This window comes from Mytilus californianus, unplaced genomic scaffold (assembly GCF_021869535.1).
Source record: "Mytilus californianus isolate M0D057914Y unplaced genomic scaffold, xbMytCali1.0.p SCAF_3, whole genome shotgun sequence".
Taxonomy (NCBI): domain Eukaryota; kingdom Metazoa; phylum Mollusca; class Bivalvia; order Mytilida; family Mytilidae; genus Mytilus; species Mytilus californianus.
Genome location: NW_026262679.1, coordinates 74,247,244 through 74,263,657, shown reverse-complemented (window position 1 = coordinate 74,263,657; position 16,414 = coordinate 74,247,244). Strand labels below are relative to the sequence as shown.

The window sequence follows — 16,414 nt, the reverse complement described above, 5'->3', positions numbered from 1 at the left end:
GTGGCTAATTGTATGGTCAGATTAATAGTGAAGTTCACACAAGTGGATTACTATTATAGTGTCATTTTATAATTACTTTTTCAAACACCTTTTTGCTAATTCACAAATTTACAAATGAGTAAGCTCCGGCAATCGCATCAATTTGGAATGTTTACTACATATAAAGGCGCTGCTTGATGCACACAGAAAGTTCTCAACTCGATAATGTTGATTCATTTTCAATTATAAAAATTTCAATATCACGCCTTTGTTCTGGGTAGAACTAATAGTTCAGTTATTCTTCCTGTATACTAGCTGAAGTCTTGATGCAGCAGTTAGATATTCATTTTAACTTTTTTATATCTTACAAACTAAAGGTGAATTGATTTTTTTATTCTTATGCAAAGGCAAAACCCCGACAATACTTTAAGTCAAGTCATAATAATATTACAAAGTCGTAACTACCATTGAGGCAAGTGAGGCAATTGCCTCACTAAAATTTCGACACTTTCTTTTCTTTGTAAAAGTTGAAAAGTATATTAATTTCATTGACATCTTATTTTAAGGATAATACCAATTTCAGTAGTTTTCTAATAAACTTCACAAAAAGGTTGGCAACACAAATATGAAAGGAAAAACTTCGTGTCTCATATTTGTTGTGACGACATCATTATATTTCAAAGCTAACAATGGGACAAAAACGTTGGCCGATTTAATCAACGTAACTATTGTGGACGAAAAAAAATTAATCCGTGTCTTTTTATAAAGTCGTAAATCAACTTCCCATATATGTAATTATTTGTTTTTCGTAAATAGTTTTGTTATAAATTCGGCCTTTAGTTTTCTCGTTTGAATTGTTTCACATTTTTCATGCCGGGGCCTTTTACAGCTGACTTACGGTATTTTTTAAGGCCGCACGGTTGCCAATAATTGCTTTCATTCACTTCATTTGAACTCTGGTGGATAGTTGTCTCATTGGCAATCATACCACATCTCCTTTTTTTTATACTGGGTTTATCAGTTCTACCTATGCTATAGAATGTGTGCAAAATGCTGTGACGAATACTCCTGCGAATAAACTGAAATAAAGATATTAAAATTGTTATGAGAAAATTAATACAAAACACATATAAATATGTATTTGATCTAGGCGTCAAATAATATGAATTGAGATTCAAATTTCATCGATAATGCATTTCCTGCTATACACGTATCTCTACATTGTCGGATTTAATTTCCAAAGCGGAGTTGACAGCTTTGTCCTCGGGTGTCTCTGTACTTGAACTTTTCTTATATTTTCTATATAGTTTCATTCTTTCCACTAACCTATAAATTCCTAAAAAGACTAAGCTACAAAGTATACATGTTACACCATAAAGTAATGGAAACAGAGAAATTTCTGCAAACACGTCATTGGAATATGTCAACGTTAACAAGCTCATACAAAGCGGGAAATTTTGTATACCCGTCTCCAAGGCAATTGTCCTACATCTCACGTGATCCTGGCGTAGAAGTAGCGCTACTAGGTACCCGAAAAGAAAACCAGCAAACGGGAGAATTAGTGTACCAATATATATCCTCCATGTTGAATGATACATGAAGGGATATTGTATACTAAGTAAAGTAAGAAGCAATAGTATTGCTAATGCACCTGCCACAGATCCAATCTGAAAAAACATGAAATAACAATATTAAAACTATTCACTAAAAGCTTCTTCTTACAAAAGATTGATTTGTCACGTATTAAAAATATTTTTTTTTATTGTCACGAATATTTTGTTTCCAACATAACTTTTATCTACAATACATTGATTTATTGTCGGTTTTGGAGTTTCTGTTACTCGAATGTATATATTTATACTTCTATAAAGAGTATTAATGGAATTGTTTTAATTAGCTGAAGTAGGATTTTCTTTGTTTTCCCATATTTTGTTATGTCATTGATGATGTTAGATGTTCTTATGTCGATATGCATTCAAGCCTTGAGTTGAAACATACCTGTCCATCACTCAACCTGTGGCATTATCTATCTATCCGGTATACAAGTGCATGTTTCACAATGACGATATTACTGACAGGTGGTTGATGTAGTCGAGCATTTGATTTTGTCTGGATTTATGTACTTTAGAATTTACCTTGGAGTTCGATATTTGTGTTAATACCTTTTATATTCTTTTCTCACAAATCTGTTCTAGCAGATAAAGAGAAGACTACCACAGTATATACGCTATAACGGCAAGTTAGATGACCCCTTACACACTATATAATAATGTAATTTGTATTACATGAAAAGTAATGACCATTAAGCAGGAAACGCTTACTATCTATAGACGAACTGAAATTCTACAACAAGAAAAAAACGGAATTGAGTCACCTGTTAAGGCAAGTATCATCGGGACTATTTAAATTTAAACTGAACCTAAACACAACCAAACATATCTGGCTAACACATGTTTTACAAACGTGACTTTTGCATGAATTTGATGCAGTTTGAGAAGAATTTTCCACCAATACTAACGATCCTAAACATTTCAAAAAGCCCGGGGATGTGGATGCTTTATTCTCCCTACACAACAAATATGTTGTTGTTCCATCAGACAAAGACCCAAACAATATTGTGTATATATATGTAACACTCCCAAACGTGTCCATCCCCCCAAACGTGTCCGATTCCCCCAAACGTGTCCATTCTCCCCAAACGTGTCCGTTATATTCAATATTGCCCAAACGTGTCCGATTTCATAACCCCCAAACGTGTCCGATAATTGTTTTTCGCCAAAACGTGTCCACTGTTAAACGCCAGAACGTCTCACGTCTTTTAGCGCTAATACATATACAAATGACATCAATAACGTTTACGGCAATTCTATGATGGGGGACATGCACAGTTGATGAAGTGGTCATTTATTATCAATAGTTTGTTCAATGCCGGTTGTTAATGATTATCATAATTGCAAATTTAATCTGTAACATATGAATTAACTTTTGACTGAAATGCAAGTTGCAAGTATTGCATTCTGATTTAGAGCGAACATACAAATAATTTTAGTACAGTTGAATTAATCGTTTACCAAGTGAATTATTTTGTACTAATAAATTCTGATGATGCCTTTTATATTAAACCGAATATTGCACGGCGGGCTTTCCGCAGAATTGACTTCCCTTTTTTCAACAGTTCTGGTATTTTAAAAACTCTTCAAATCAAAAGTTTACTGTTTATCAGGTTTTTTAATAAATTTTAGGTTTCGAGCATCACTAAAGACACACAAACAAGAGACATAACGTCCAGTGCCAAATATTTCATGCATTATTTGAACGATATCATGTTAACAATAAATACTGTACATAGGTTTTATTATCATACCGGGAATTTAGGATTAGGCCTAAATTTTTACGGTTATTCGGGATTAACACTAGTTGGGGTTTTAATCTAAAAATTTAAGAGCCAGTAACAATCAATTTTTTTATGACTTCAGTAAGAAACTACTTCAATCTCCGTTATGTAAGAGGCCGTTTTAAATAAAAGTTGCGGAAATTAAAAAAAAAAGAATGTTGCCTTCCAAAATACAACTGATGGCACCATGAAAGAGTGAATTGCTACACAGGTTTTAATGCGCAGAGAGAGTGACATTCTCCCTACACGAGATATTTGATTTAATATCTACAAATTAACTGAGCATGGCTGCTTACATTTACATCCAACATAGCCGAACATATTGGCACTTTTACCCAGATTATACTGCCGGTTAAAAAAAGACATAAAGTAATTTATTTCTATTTTTTTAATGAAATAGTAAAATGAGTATACGTTAATGAAAAAGCAATAACCAAATTTATAATATGGACACGAATGATAGTTCCAGTAAAGGAAAAAAATTAAGCTTGATATGGACACGTTTGGGGGATTGGACACGTTTGGGGTATTGGGCACGTTTGGGTGTTTATACAAATGACACGCTTTGGCGCCCTTTTACATAAGGACATGTTTTGCAGTTCAGTGACGTCATGTGGACACGTTTGGGGGAATCGGACACGTTTGGGGGGAAGGACACGTTTCTGAGTGTTACATATATGCAAAAATCTTTATTTGGAACGTCTAACTTAAGATCTGTAGAATTCAGAAAAAAAATCTTAAGAGTCCCTCCCACATTTAACCTACGTTATTCACGAAAGAGGAAATTTTAGAAAATCACCACTGAACATCTTTCTCAGGTTTGTACTATAATTCTCTTTACAGGAAAAAGATGGGCTACAGAAATATGGTGATGAGGAATATTCAATCAGTGATGAATCAGAAGTCTTTACAATTTTTCAGTAAGATCAAAAACAATTTCTTAGCTCAACACTGCATTTCCCTCTGCTCAATTGAAAAGACGATTACACCTTCTCGTTAAACAGTGCATTTACTACAAAAAATGTGAATGGTAATTAAAAATTTCTTGCTTAAGGACTAAAACAAATGATGAAAAACCACACTTATTCCGACAACAAATACACCGAAGATAATATCATCAAAATTCTAGACTCTATGATCGAAAACATATTTGTATAAAGACAGTCGGTATTCCAGTGGGTACTAATTGTGAAACCATAATGGCCGACAAGTTTTTTTACTCATATGATGGCCTGTCACTCATTTACCCACATTTCAGTGAGTGCTTGCATCTATTATATCTCAGTGAACTTGAGAATAAGGAAACTACCGAAACTAATAGGTCTACGTCATATCTTGATATTGACACAGATGGTCGAATTCAAACTAGAATAACCCCCAAGGGTGACTGGGGAATAGAAGTATGGTCACCATTGGTCTTCCTCCGACCGGCAATAAAACCCTCGCCAAAGTGGGGCGTCCGTTTTAGCTGTGCGGGATGTACAAAATTGCAGCCACGTCCGGTCAGAATGGTGACGTTAAATCCGATGCCTCGTGTAGAGAGAGTGCCACGCTCTTTGCACGTTAAGAACCCTTGCAACAACTCTTTGAGGGGTCCGTAGGTGACCTGTTGCAAGACTAAATTTCTGTCCCTATCTAATATACCCTCATTTCCCGTGGCAGTCTAAATTTCTCCGACCTTAATCCCGGACGCCCCTATTACAGAACCTACCTTTTGTATTTATTGTTAATTTGTTCTCATCCTGAATATGCATGAAATATTTGCCACTGGACGTTATGCAACCAACAATCAATCAATCAAACTGGAATATATGACAAACGTGGCGATTTTAACTTTCATTTCTTCCATTTCCTATTTCTCAGCAGTAACATACCATCTGGCCGATCGTATGGCGTTTACGTATTCAATTAATACGTTAATATAAAAATAAGGAGATATGGTATGATTGCCAATGAGACAACTATTCACCAAAGTTAAAATGAAGTGGATGTAAGCAATTATAGGCAACCGAACAGCTTTCAACAATGAGAAAAAGGCCATACCGTAGTCGGCTATAAAAGGTCCCAACATAAAAAATATGAAATTCAATTGAGAAAACTAACGGCCTAATTTATAACAAAACAATTAACGAAAAACTAATATGACAGATATGAACCAACGACAACCACTGAACTACAAGCTCCTGACTTGGGGCAGGCACATAATGTATGTGAGCGCTCAACCCTCTACCTAACATGGGACAGTGGTGTAACAGCACAACATAAGAACAAAGTTCGTGCAATTTTATTAAACTTGGGTGCTCCTGTAACACAATCAGTGAAATCGCATGGTGTATGACGCATGCATAGCAGGAGACGCTTACCATGTCGATGCATATCAGTCTCGCTTTTTTTGTAGTTTATGCTATTTTTAATAACCTTGGTTTGTATTTATATGAGATTTGAACATTGGCAAATCACTGTTGTAACCAATGCATGAAACAAGACTGTCGATATTCCCTGAATTAGTCTATCGGCTTTGAATGCGGTCGAATCGCTTATGGTATTTAGACTAAAATGGGATAGTTTCAGTTCATGGAATTGTGGACGGTATATCGCATGCCGAATAATCCAGTTTAATCAATATCAGTCATAGAACCGTAGAACCGAGAACTGATATCGATCGAGGGTTTGTATAGCATATGCACTATACATTTTACCGTGTACTTTCTCAGTTCTTACAAACATGGGTGTGACACAGGGTACGCGATATTAAAAGAAGTGTTATACAGGATATTATATGATCAAAGTTTGATGCATATTTAATACAACAATTTTAACAGCTTAATATTTGTTATTCAATGATGAAGTCCTTGACTCAGATTCATCTTAATTCAAAACGGAAAAAACATCTAGTGGCCTTCAAGCGACATAAACATGTAGAAACATTGTTACCGTATACTATATATGTCCCTTTTGACATAATGATTTGTTACCGAGTGTTATTTTAATTTGCTGCTATTGTTATATTGTTTACTTTTCATAATAAAATATATTTAAGCGATTTTTTTCTGTTGAAAGTTCTTTTATCATTATAAAAAATTATACTACCAGATATATTCGTTGATGACGAAACAAAAGTTGCAATTTCAAATTCGTCATATAATCTCACAGTTCCTAACTTCCCTCTAGGTCAAATGTACTATACATAAAAGTACAGTTATTACTTTTCAAAAAGGAAATCAAGTCTCTTATGAGAATAAATAATACTAATTCACACTGTATTTTAGCGATATTTTTAAACCCCATCACAAAACATTTTGATTAATATTCCACTAATTTTAGCTAAGGATGGCCGCATATTTTTCAGGGTGTATACATACATGTTAACTGGTCAAATTCACTAAATAACAAATAAAAGTCTGCGGCGGAAACCAAAAAATATGTTTAATTCTTTTTTCACTATTTTACATTTAATTTAAATCTTTTAATAAAATAAAAAAAACACCCTTTCAGATCTCTAATACGCACTCTTAATAATACGGCAGAACGTTTCATTGACTCGTATCTTGTATAAATATGTTTACATAGCTTACGAAAGTGTTCCTTTTAATAAAATCGTCATAGATACCAAGACACAAATTGTGTAGGCTCAGACGGGCGTTTTCGTCTACAAAAGACTCACCAGTGACGCTCGAATCAAAGGTTAAAAGATCAAATAAAGTACAATAAACTCATCATAGATACCAGGATTAAAATTTGTACGCCTAACGCGCGTTTCGTTTACAAAAGATTTATCAGTGGCACTCGAATAACAAAAGTTAAAAAGGTCAAATAATGTACGAAGTTGAAGAGCATTGGGGGCCCAAAATTTCCAAAAAGTTTTGCAAAATACAGCTAAGGTAATCTATTCCTGCGGTATACAATCCTTAGTATTTCGGAAAAATTTAAGTTTTGTAAACAGTTAATTTATAATGAAGACCATATCAATGACAATTCATGTCAACAAAGAAGTGCTGACTACTGGACTGGTGATACTCTCGATGAGAAACTCTCTACCAGCAGTGGTATCGACCACAAAGATGTAGAGCATTGAGGACCAAAAATTCCGAAAGGTTTTGCCAAATACAGCTAAGGTAATCTATTCCTGGGGTAGAAAATACTTAGTATTTCGAAAAATTCCAACTTTTGTAAACAGTTAATTTATAATTATGACCATATCAATGATAATTCATGTCAATACAGACGTGCAACAGTCTATCAGATAAAAGTAAAATAACACAAAAACCGAACTCCAAGGAAAATTCAAAACGGAAAGTCCTTTATCAAATGGCAAAATCAAAAGCTCAAACACATCAAACGAATGGAAAACAAATGTCATATTCCTGACTTGGTACAGGTATTTCCTTATGAAGAAAATGGTGGTTTAAAGCTGGTTTTATAGCTAGCTAAACCTCTCACTTATTACAGTCGTATAGAATTCCATTATATTGACAACAATGTGTAAGCAAAACAAACATACATAATAGGTAAAAATGTAAAAAATTGGGGTACAGCAGTCAACATTGTGTTATGAATTTAATTACAAAAAAAAAACTATTTCAACAAAGAAAAACAAAATGGCATGTAGACACTCTATAGACAAAGTACATAAGCAATGAGAGACAAGAATACAAAAATGACCATAGCACAATAATACAATATCGGGATGTATAAATACCGAGCCACGCCAAAAGTATATTACAAAAAGGACTAAACAGTGAAGGTTAAAAATATACAAAGACAAATAAAAAGAACACTATAACACGTAATTAAGATGATAAACAACGTCAGTACCTATATAGCTAGAATCTATACTTCAAGACCATCATGTATTATTTTTGAAGTTGATACGGAATATTTATCAACAAGGTCTTGGTATCTTCCGATGAACTTTTTAAGAAAAAGGGCGAGACGTTCCATGACATAACCCTGGTTCATCACCTTTCTACTCAGACACTGGTGACGTTTTGTAAATTCTACATAAGCAATGAGAGACAAGAATACAAAACTCTTGAATACCAAATGAGTTGGGAAATATATATCCCATATTCAGGTGAGGTTGGTATATTGCTTTTAAGGTGGAGGAAATTTATAATTTCAAAATTAAAAACGTCTCATTTTTCATAGATTCTGGTACTGAGATTACCGCTTATGTCAAATTCGAGGTATAAGTCTAAAAATGAGGCGGAGGAAGCCGTGTCTGTTGTTTCTTTAATTTCTAGTTCTGGAGGATATATTAATGGAACTCTATCAGAAAATTTTGGATTGTTAATGGAAAGAACATCATCAATATATCTGAATGTGAAATCAAATGAAATAAACTGGCATAAAAATCACTACCTGGAGAGTTCAAAGTCAATTATATTGAACGATTCCTAGTTTGTAAGATATATAACTATCAAATATTATTGTACCAATACCAAAGTGATGATGTTTTGCCTTATTATATTGTTGTGGGTAAAAGATAACCGTGGTAGGAGCTCTTCTTCAGTAAATACAACGTAAGTTCCATTATACAATGGCAATACCGAAAAATATAAATATTTTGACGTATGATTAAATAGCTTGCACAAAATCCTTTTCTACATTTTTATTTTAGCCGTTGACTATTTTTCAATAAATGCAGAGATATCCTTTTAGATATCAAAATAGACAGCCCAGTGGGAACCCATTTATAAGATTCTTATTCACCAGGGTAAAATATAAATAAGTGTTTCTCAACCATACATAATGGGAACATGTATCCCTTTCTAAAAAACATTTAGAATCATCAGTCATATATGAATTTTTATCCTGGTATCTACGATGAGTTTATGATGCATAACCTAAAGAACATAAAAGTAGTATGATCATACCTTGACGAGAACATCAGCAACCTTTGAGAATTTCCATCTGATGAAGATTCCAAGAAGAGCCGGTCCTAATGTAAGTCCAAAAGATATAAGTATGTTAACGTATGGTATGATCAAAGGTTGATCTGTCCAGCTCCTGCTGTAGATAAGGAGGTTTAATGGCAACATACCCATGGCAAGAACTGTTGATACAGCTGTCATAGAAATGCTGAAATAAAATGAGCAATCGTATTCATGAATTTGTTATTAATTCAAAAATAATTTCGTCCAGATTTTTTGAAATTATAAAACTGTATGGATTGGTAAATGAATAGCACGTGTGTTTGTATTTCAAATCATATCAACGTATTTTCTTTGTTCAGTAAATTCCTTTTGTTCCAACAATTTATATAGTGCTTTATACTGTCAGTTTGTGTAATTCAATGAAAACATGGAAAGCAAAAATACAAAAAATACTAAAATGTATTATTTAAAAATAAAGTGTATATCCGTGTAGAATTTTAAGGATGCGATTTTTTGCACGATCGTTTTACACTATGATAAGATTAATACATACCTGAGAGCTACATCTCCATCTGTCCAGTAAGAAAAGACATTTGTAGTAGTACCTCCTGGGCAACATCCAATCACAAGCATGCCAAGTGCTGGTATTGGTGGTAGCTGAAGAGCATGCGCAAGACCAAATGTAACAGCTGGAAGAACAACAAACTGCGAGAGCATTCCAATAGCGATTCCAATTGGCCTTTTGAGGTGACCAATAAGAATCTTTATTTCAACAGTATTACCCATTCCAAGCATTACAAGTATAAGTGTAATCTTAACACTGAAATCGGCAGCTGTTTTAAGAGGCGACTGTGACGTTGATGTAATGGTTTCATTAAATACTGTTTCATTTAGAGGATGTATATTACTTATACTGGTATTCTGAATGATTTGGAACATCCGTGGTTCATCCATCGCTAGATTATGAAGATTTCTGAAATACAAATACTGATGAGTCTTATGCATGTTATGTAAACGAAACGTGAGTCAAATCATAGGCCTGGTAACTTTGATGAGTTTTTACAACCACTGGGTCCATGCCACTGCTGGTGGACGTTTCGTCCCCGAGGGTATCACCAGCCTAATAGTCAGTATAGTCCTTGTGTGGATATGAAATGTCATTGATATGTTTATTCAATGTTTTTGTCTGTAATTTTAGCGTTGGTAAAATGGTAACAATTATTTGAAATACTTATGTTTTTCTAACTGCAGGCAAAGATAGCCTTAATTAGCTTCATTTTGCACAATTTATTTTTCTTTTTTCAGTGCTTTTCAATTTCGTATTTGATTTAGCTTTCTACTTGTCTTGGTTCGAGCGCCACTGGTGAGTCTTATGTTTTCGAAACCGCGCCATGTCTGGCGTAGCAAATCATAAGCCTGGTATCTTTGAAGAGTTTTTATTTTAGATTATATCATATTTAAAATGAATATATGATAACAATAATTAGATTTGGATGGTCTATTATGGGTACGTGTACCTTTACCATATAATCTTAAAATAAACCGAATGTGTCGTAAGTACACTGAATAAATAATTTGCATATTTGTGAACCGTGAATTCTTTGTGAAATATTGTAAAAATAGAATCGATAACTTAAATCGAACCGTTTAAATGTTCAGTCGATCCTCTCTCTTTTCTATATACAATATAGCCAAAAACAATTACTTATGTTTTACGGCTTGTACATATAATCGTGATAATATTAATCACAAAGTGTGCTACCAGTGACCTTATACAATATATTCGATATATACAAAAACAAATGCCAACAATAACAACCTGTTAGCTTTTAATATGTTTTCTGCATTTATTTTCAATCGAGCATCATCAATTTCTTCATCTGCGGTCCGGGCGAAACGTTTCATATTTTTCCTCAACGCCGTGTTGTATTTATAAAGGGACGAAACACCACTATTAACCGTATATCAAAAATAAAAACATGCCCACTAACCCCATATTGAATATAACAGGGTTTCCACGTGTTCTCTTTTGACCAATGATATTCCTAAAAGTGTATAGAAGGTAAGATAGAATAGTTTATCATTTAAGAAATAAAGTTCAATTTCTGTTTTTAAAATTACTATAATCCGTTTATTTCTTCAATTTATTCTTGTAAAAATATTAAAATCGACTTCATAAACACATATATTTCCAGGTTTCAAATGCGGTTCGTGTTGCCCAGTCTTTTTGGTTTTCTATGAAATATTTTTTACCATAGTGTTGTTGGTTTCTCTTTGATTTTTTTTTCATTTTAAGATTGTCTTTTTTTTGGTATCTTCTGCGCCTTTTTTTTATATCTAAAATGTTACCCTACAAATATATTGTTGGTATTGAAATTGTCTTGCTTTGCACACCTTAGTTTACTTCCAGTATTTATAGATAATTAATTACTACTGAATATCATAGTTGATATTTTCATATATTAAGCTTAAACGTTTCAATAACTCTTTATATTAACCATCAATATTATTATCAGAAATGTGATTAAATTTTGATGTTAATTTTTTTTATATAACATGAATAAGTTAACATAACATTAAGCACGTGCTTTGCGAACTTAATAATAACCTTCAAATCATTATATAAATATAATACCATTCATTTTAATTTAAAACATGACAATGTCTATCTCAGAAGTCATTAAACTATTGAGTTAACTTAACATAATGATATTTAAAAGTTATACATATTTATCAGTCAAATCTTACCTTTTATAGGTCTAAAAATGAAAAAGTCGTCTGCCAATTTTATATAAAGGGGGATAATCAATATGAAAATAATAATGCACTTCAGTAGTATGGTACGCCAATATCGATACAATTTAATTCAATATAGTTTCGTAAGCGGTAACTTGTCCTTGGTTGAAAGGGGAAGTTTGTACGTACAATTAGGTAACGACTGTTTGTTTTTTTTAGGGGAGAGGAAGTTGGCAGGAGGATTTTTCGAGGACGGAATGTACATTTCCACCAATTACTTGGCCGAATTATTTGTATATTTCATTTATTTCTTGCGTTATGTGGGTCACAATAATAATTTTCATCCAGTCTTGAACAAGATTATTATTTCCCACAATCTTTCTTTTTTCCACAACCAAGTTTTCGAGATTGCCGGTTTGTTTATTGTTAGAGGAATTTTCAAAATAAAACATTGTATAAAAATAAAGAGATGTGGTATGAATCTATCAGAAACCAATGGGCGAGGATGTAAACAACAATACGTTATTGTATTAATGAGTAAAGTCTAAAACATATAGGTATCTATAACAAGAAGCTGTCAGATTGACAGCAAACCAGATTTTCCTCCATAAAAATGATATTTGCAAAACTGGACCCCCAAACAGGATCAAGTAATAAAAATAAATGATTTATTGTAGGGTTCAGAAATAGAAGGGCCAAAATCAAAGTATCGCTTTTAGCTGTTTAAAGGTCTCAAACTCAACAAAGATATAATCTTAAATCGTGAAAATCAAACTCGACCTTCATTTTGTCACAGGAAACAAAATATCTAAATTTGAAAAGATTTCGTCAAAGCGTTTTCAAGTTATTGCACGGACACTGTTTGGCAGAAGCCCGCCCAACCTACCCTGTGCAAGACCGCCCGCCGTACATCACCAAATTAATAACCGAAATTTGCCTTTGGAAATCCGGTTAAAAAGGCACTGACATGACAAAACGTGAAACAATTATAAAGAGAAAACCAACAGCCTGATATTTGCTAAAAACAAAAAAACGAAAAACAATAATATGGCAGACAGGAACTATATAAATACAACCACGGACTTCTTCAGCGTTCACTTTTCCATTGTTGCATGGGGAAATATGTACGTCCTATTAGGGGACAACCAATTGGTTTTTTAGGGGGGAAAAGGGAGAGAGGGTTTTTCGAGGACAGAACGTGCATTTACATATGTTGCCTGCCTGAATAGTTTTATTGGGGTAAATTAACTGCAGGTAACAATAAAAAATTATATTATTATTACCTGCAATTTCCGTATAAAATCGTGTCTCTGTCCTGGAATGTACTTCGGCAATTGGAATTGGTCTCGGAAGGAGGCACTGGCAAAAAGTAACAATAAGATATAATTATTTTTACCCTGTCATCTTCTATGTTAATAAACAAATTTATGCAGCAAAATTAAACATTTTTTAGTAAGATAATGTATTTATCTAGATAATCAAATAATTTACGATCAACGCTTGTTTTCAAACAATAGATGATCTCTGTCACGTCCGCGTTGTTGTTGTTCTATTTAATGAACTTAGACGCCGAAAAGCGTATTGTTTTGATAAGAAATCATATTTATTGACCAGACAGTTTTTCTAGGACCGGAGAAAAGTGTTCATGATTCTTATTTTGATAAATATGAACATTCAATGAAAATTTAACCATGGGTATCGTAACCAAGGTATAAAAAGAAGTTGTAACGTAACCCTCAGTTAAAAGATTTAACCCTGGGTTATATTTAACCAAGGGTTATATTTTAAAACCGAGAGATGAACAACCGGGTCCTGACGTATTGACCAATATGGCGTTCACTTTTTCCATAGGGGGTCGATTAAAACAACTCACTATTCAGAGGAAGAATTTGTTCTAGTTCAACGAGAACATTAATATCAATCTGGTCAAAAAGTATGTTTACAATGAGTTGGAATTTCTTAAGAAAAAACCACGATATCACTGAAGAAGGACATAGCAGAAAGGAACTATTTAGTGTGCGGTATAGACGTGCATATAAATTATATGGATCTATAGTTTGCGACGTATGTCTGGAGTAACACCATCTGAAATGTGTTGGCATCAAAATGCTACATAAGGCTACACACCGAATGTGAAGGCAGTGCCAACAAAATGAATAGCTAAAAGAATTCTAAATATGTATAAACGTGCTTTGAATTTATCATTGCTATGTTCAATAAATAAATTTCTATTCATGTAAATTTGTTCAAATATGTAAAAAGTAAAATAACAAAAAAAAAAACAGAACTCCAAGGAAATTTAATACGGCAAGTCCCTTAACAAATGGGAAAATCAAAAGCTCAAACAAATCAAACGAATGGAAAACAACTGTCATATTCCTGACTTAGTACAGGCATCTCCTTATGAATAAAACGGTGGATTAAACCTGGTGTTATAGCTAGCTAAACCTCTCACTTGTATGACAGTCACATAAAATTCTATGATATTAAAAACAAAGTGTGAGCAATACAAACAGACATAATAGGTAAAAGTGTCAAAAATTGGGGTACAGCAGTCAACATTGTGTTATAATATTAATCACTATAAAAACAAACAACTATGTCAACAAAGAAAAACAAAATGGCATGTAGACACTCTATAGAAAACAACATATACGGGACAGTGACACGAAGATAGTACAAAGTATACCGATACTCCACATAAAAAAGCATAATTTGCAAATGTAAAATTTTGCTGGTAACAGTAAAACATGATATTATTGTTACCTGCAATTTCCGTATGAAATCGGGTCTCTGTCGGAAAATACATTTCGGCAATTAGTCTCGGAAGTAACAATAATTATTTCTTATTGTTACTTATTGCGGGTAATCGTAGCCAGTGCCTAAGGTATAACATGCTATTTGCTTTGCATCACGGTGCGCAGCTTTTAGTTTCAGTCGATATACACGCCATCTTGAAATAATTACTTATCACATATATATTCTGATTGGTTGCTTTATGATGCGGCTGAGATACAGCAACAGTTATTGGCTTAAATGAGATAAAGAATTACAGACTTTTCTCGTCTCAGGATAAGACATCAAATGCCGGAAAATTAACTATGTGTATTTCAGTTCCGATCAACTGTTATTAATTCTTGTTCGTTTTATCATGCATATATTGCACACTGAAAATCAATATTGATATATCAATTGTTAATATGTGTTTATTTGCTTTGTTAATCTGCAATATGCACGATTTGTTTTGCTAAACAATGTTCCTATACAATGTTTACAAAAATGCATTATCTGTATTTTATAACTTCTGCCAATCAAGGCACACCTCCAGAGTCGCGTCTATTTGTAAATGCCTTGGTTTTAATTGTTATTGTCTTCATCACTCGAAATCATGTTACTCTTAATCAACATACCTAAATATTCATATATATCTAAATAAATCATATACAGAACTAGCAATCAAAACCACAAGTCAATGACCAGCTGAAAGAACTAGAAAACCACACTCCACAAAAACACATTGACAACTAAACAATGAACAGCCAGTTGAAAATTTCAGAAAAGTTCATCTTAATATATATACAAAAATTGATATTCCAAGTCTAAGACATCCATTTTATATCAATCACTATCTAAAAATACCACATTTCCAATACTAAATCAACAACCACATGCACACATATTACCTTAAATTAGGATAGAGCGAAGCAGTCCACAGCTTTTTAGAAAGCTCAAACTTGTCTAAATTGGTTTCGGGGACTTCAAATTTATGGCATGTGAAAATTGGTGGAACATGTGGTAAAAACTTAGGTTTTTAAAAGATATGATTTGAATCTTTATGTGATAGGATTTTAACAACGATTTATATCTAGGTATAATATGGTATTCCAAATTAATTCCCACTATCAAGTTTTCGATAAAAAAAAGTCTTTAGTAAAAAAGAATCACAAATTTTAAGAAACCGACTTCTGTTCATGGATTTTACCGAAATTAAATTAGGTGGATTATGATATTTAAAATTGATAACAATAATTGTCTTTTATTCAAAACAATACAGCTTATAGAATTTACATATATAGATATAATAATAGCATCAGTGATTAATTACATATACGTTTTACAATTACAAACAGTTTGAATCATTGAATCATCGGCGGAGAATGACAACAAATAATATAAATAATGAAATATAAGCATTGATTTATGAATAACGAATCTTATCAGCTAAATAAAGGTATTTACCTATATTGTTAAGCTCTTTAATATTATGAACAGACAATAATTGTATAAATTTATAATAAGATGTTTTTTTTCCAAAAAATGGTTTTATATATTTGTTCCTTATATCAAAATATTTGTCACATACTAAAATATAATGGTATTCATCTTCAATAAGATTTTTATCACAAATATTACAAACCTGTTTTCTCTT

General features: G+C 32.9%; 1 protein-coding gene across 1 annotated transcript; it reads right to left on the bottom strand.

Moving 5' to 3' along the window:
* Positions 1-1,103: 1,103 nt before the first annotated feature.
* On the bottom strand, positions 1,104-12,040 carry LOC127735078 (ileal sodium/bile acid cotransporter-like). The gene is made up of 4 exons (XM_052245172.1): positions 11,998-12,040; positions 9,803-10,222; positions 9,250-9,454; positions 1,104-1,646 (listed from the first exon to the last, which is right to left on the bottom strand). The coding sequence occupies exons 2-4, from the start codon at positions 10,201-10,203 to the stop codon at positions 1,182-1,184; spliced, it is 1,071 nt and encodes a 356-aa protein (XP_052101132.1). The 5' UTR covers positions 10,204-10,222; positions 11,998-12,040; the 3' UTR covers positions 1,104-1,181.
* Positions 12,041-16,414: the final 4,374 nt, after the last annotated feature.

Excerpts from the sequence above, each read along its gene's own strand:
- LOC127735078 (XM_052245172.1), bottom strand. The coding sequence starts at position 10,203 with ATGGATGAACCACGGATGTTCCAAATCATTCAGAATACCAGTATAAGT. Across the intron at positions 9,455-9,802 it reads GATGGAGATGTAGCTCTCAG|CATTTCTATGACAGCTGTAT; the intron begins GTATGTATTAAT and ends ATTTTATTTCAG. Across the intron at positions 1,647-9,249 it reads TTGCTGATGTTCTCGTCAAG|ATTGGATCTGTGGCAGGTGC; the intron begins GTATGATCATAC and ends ATGTTTTTTCAG.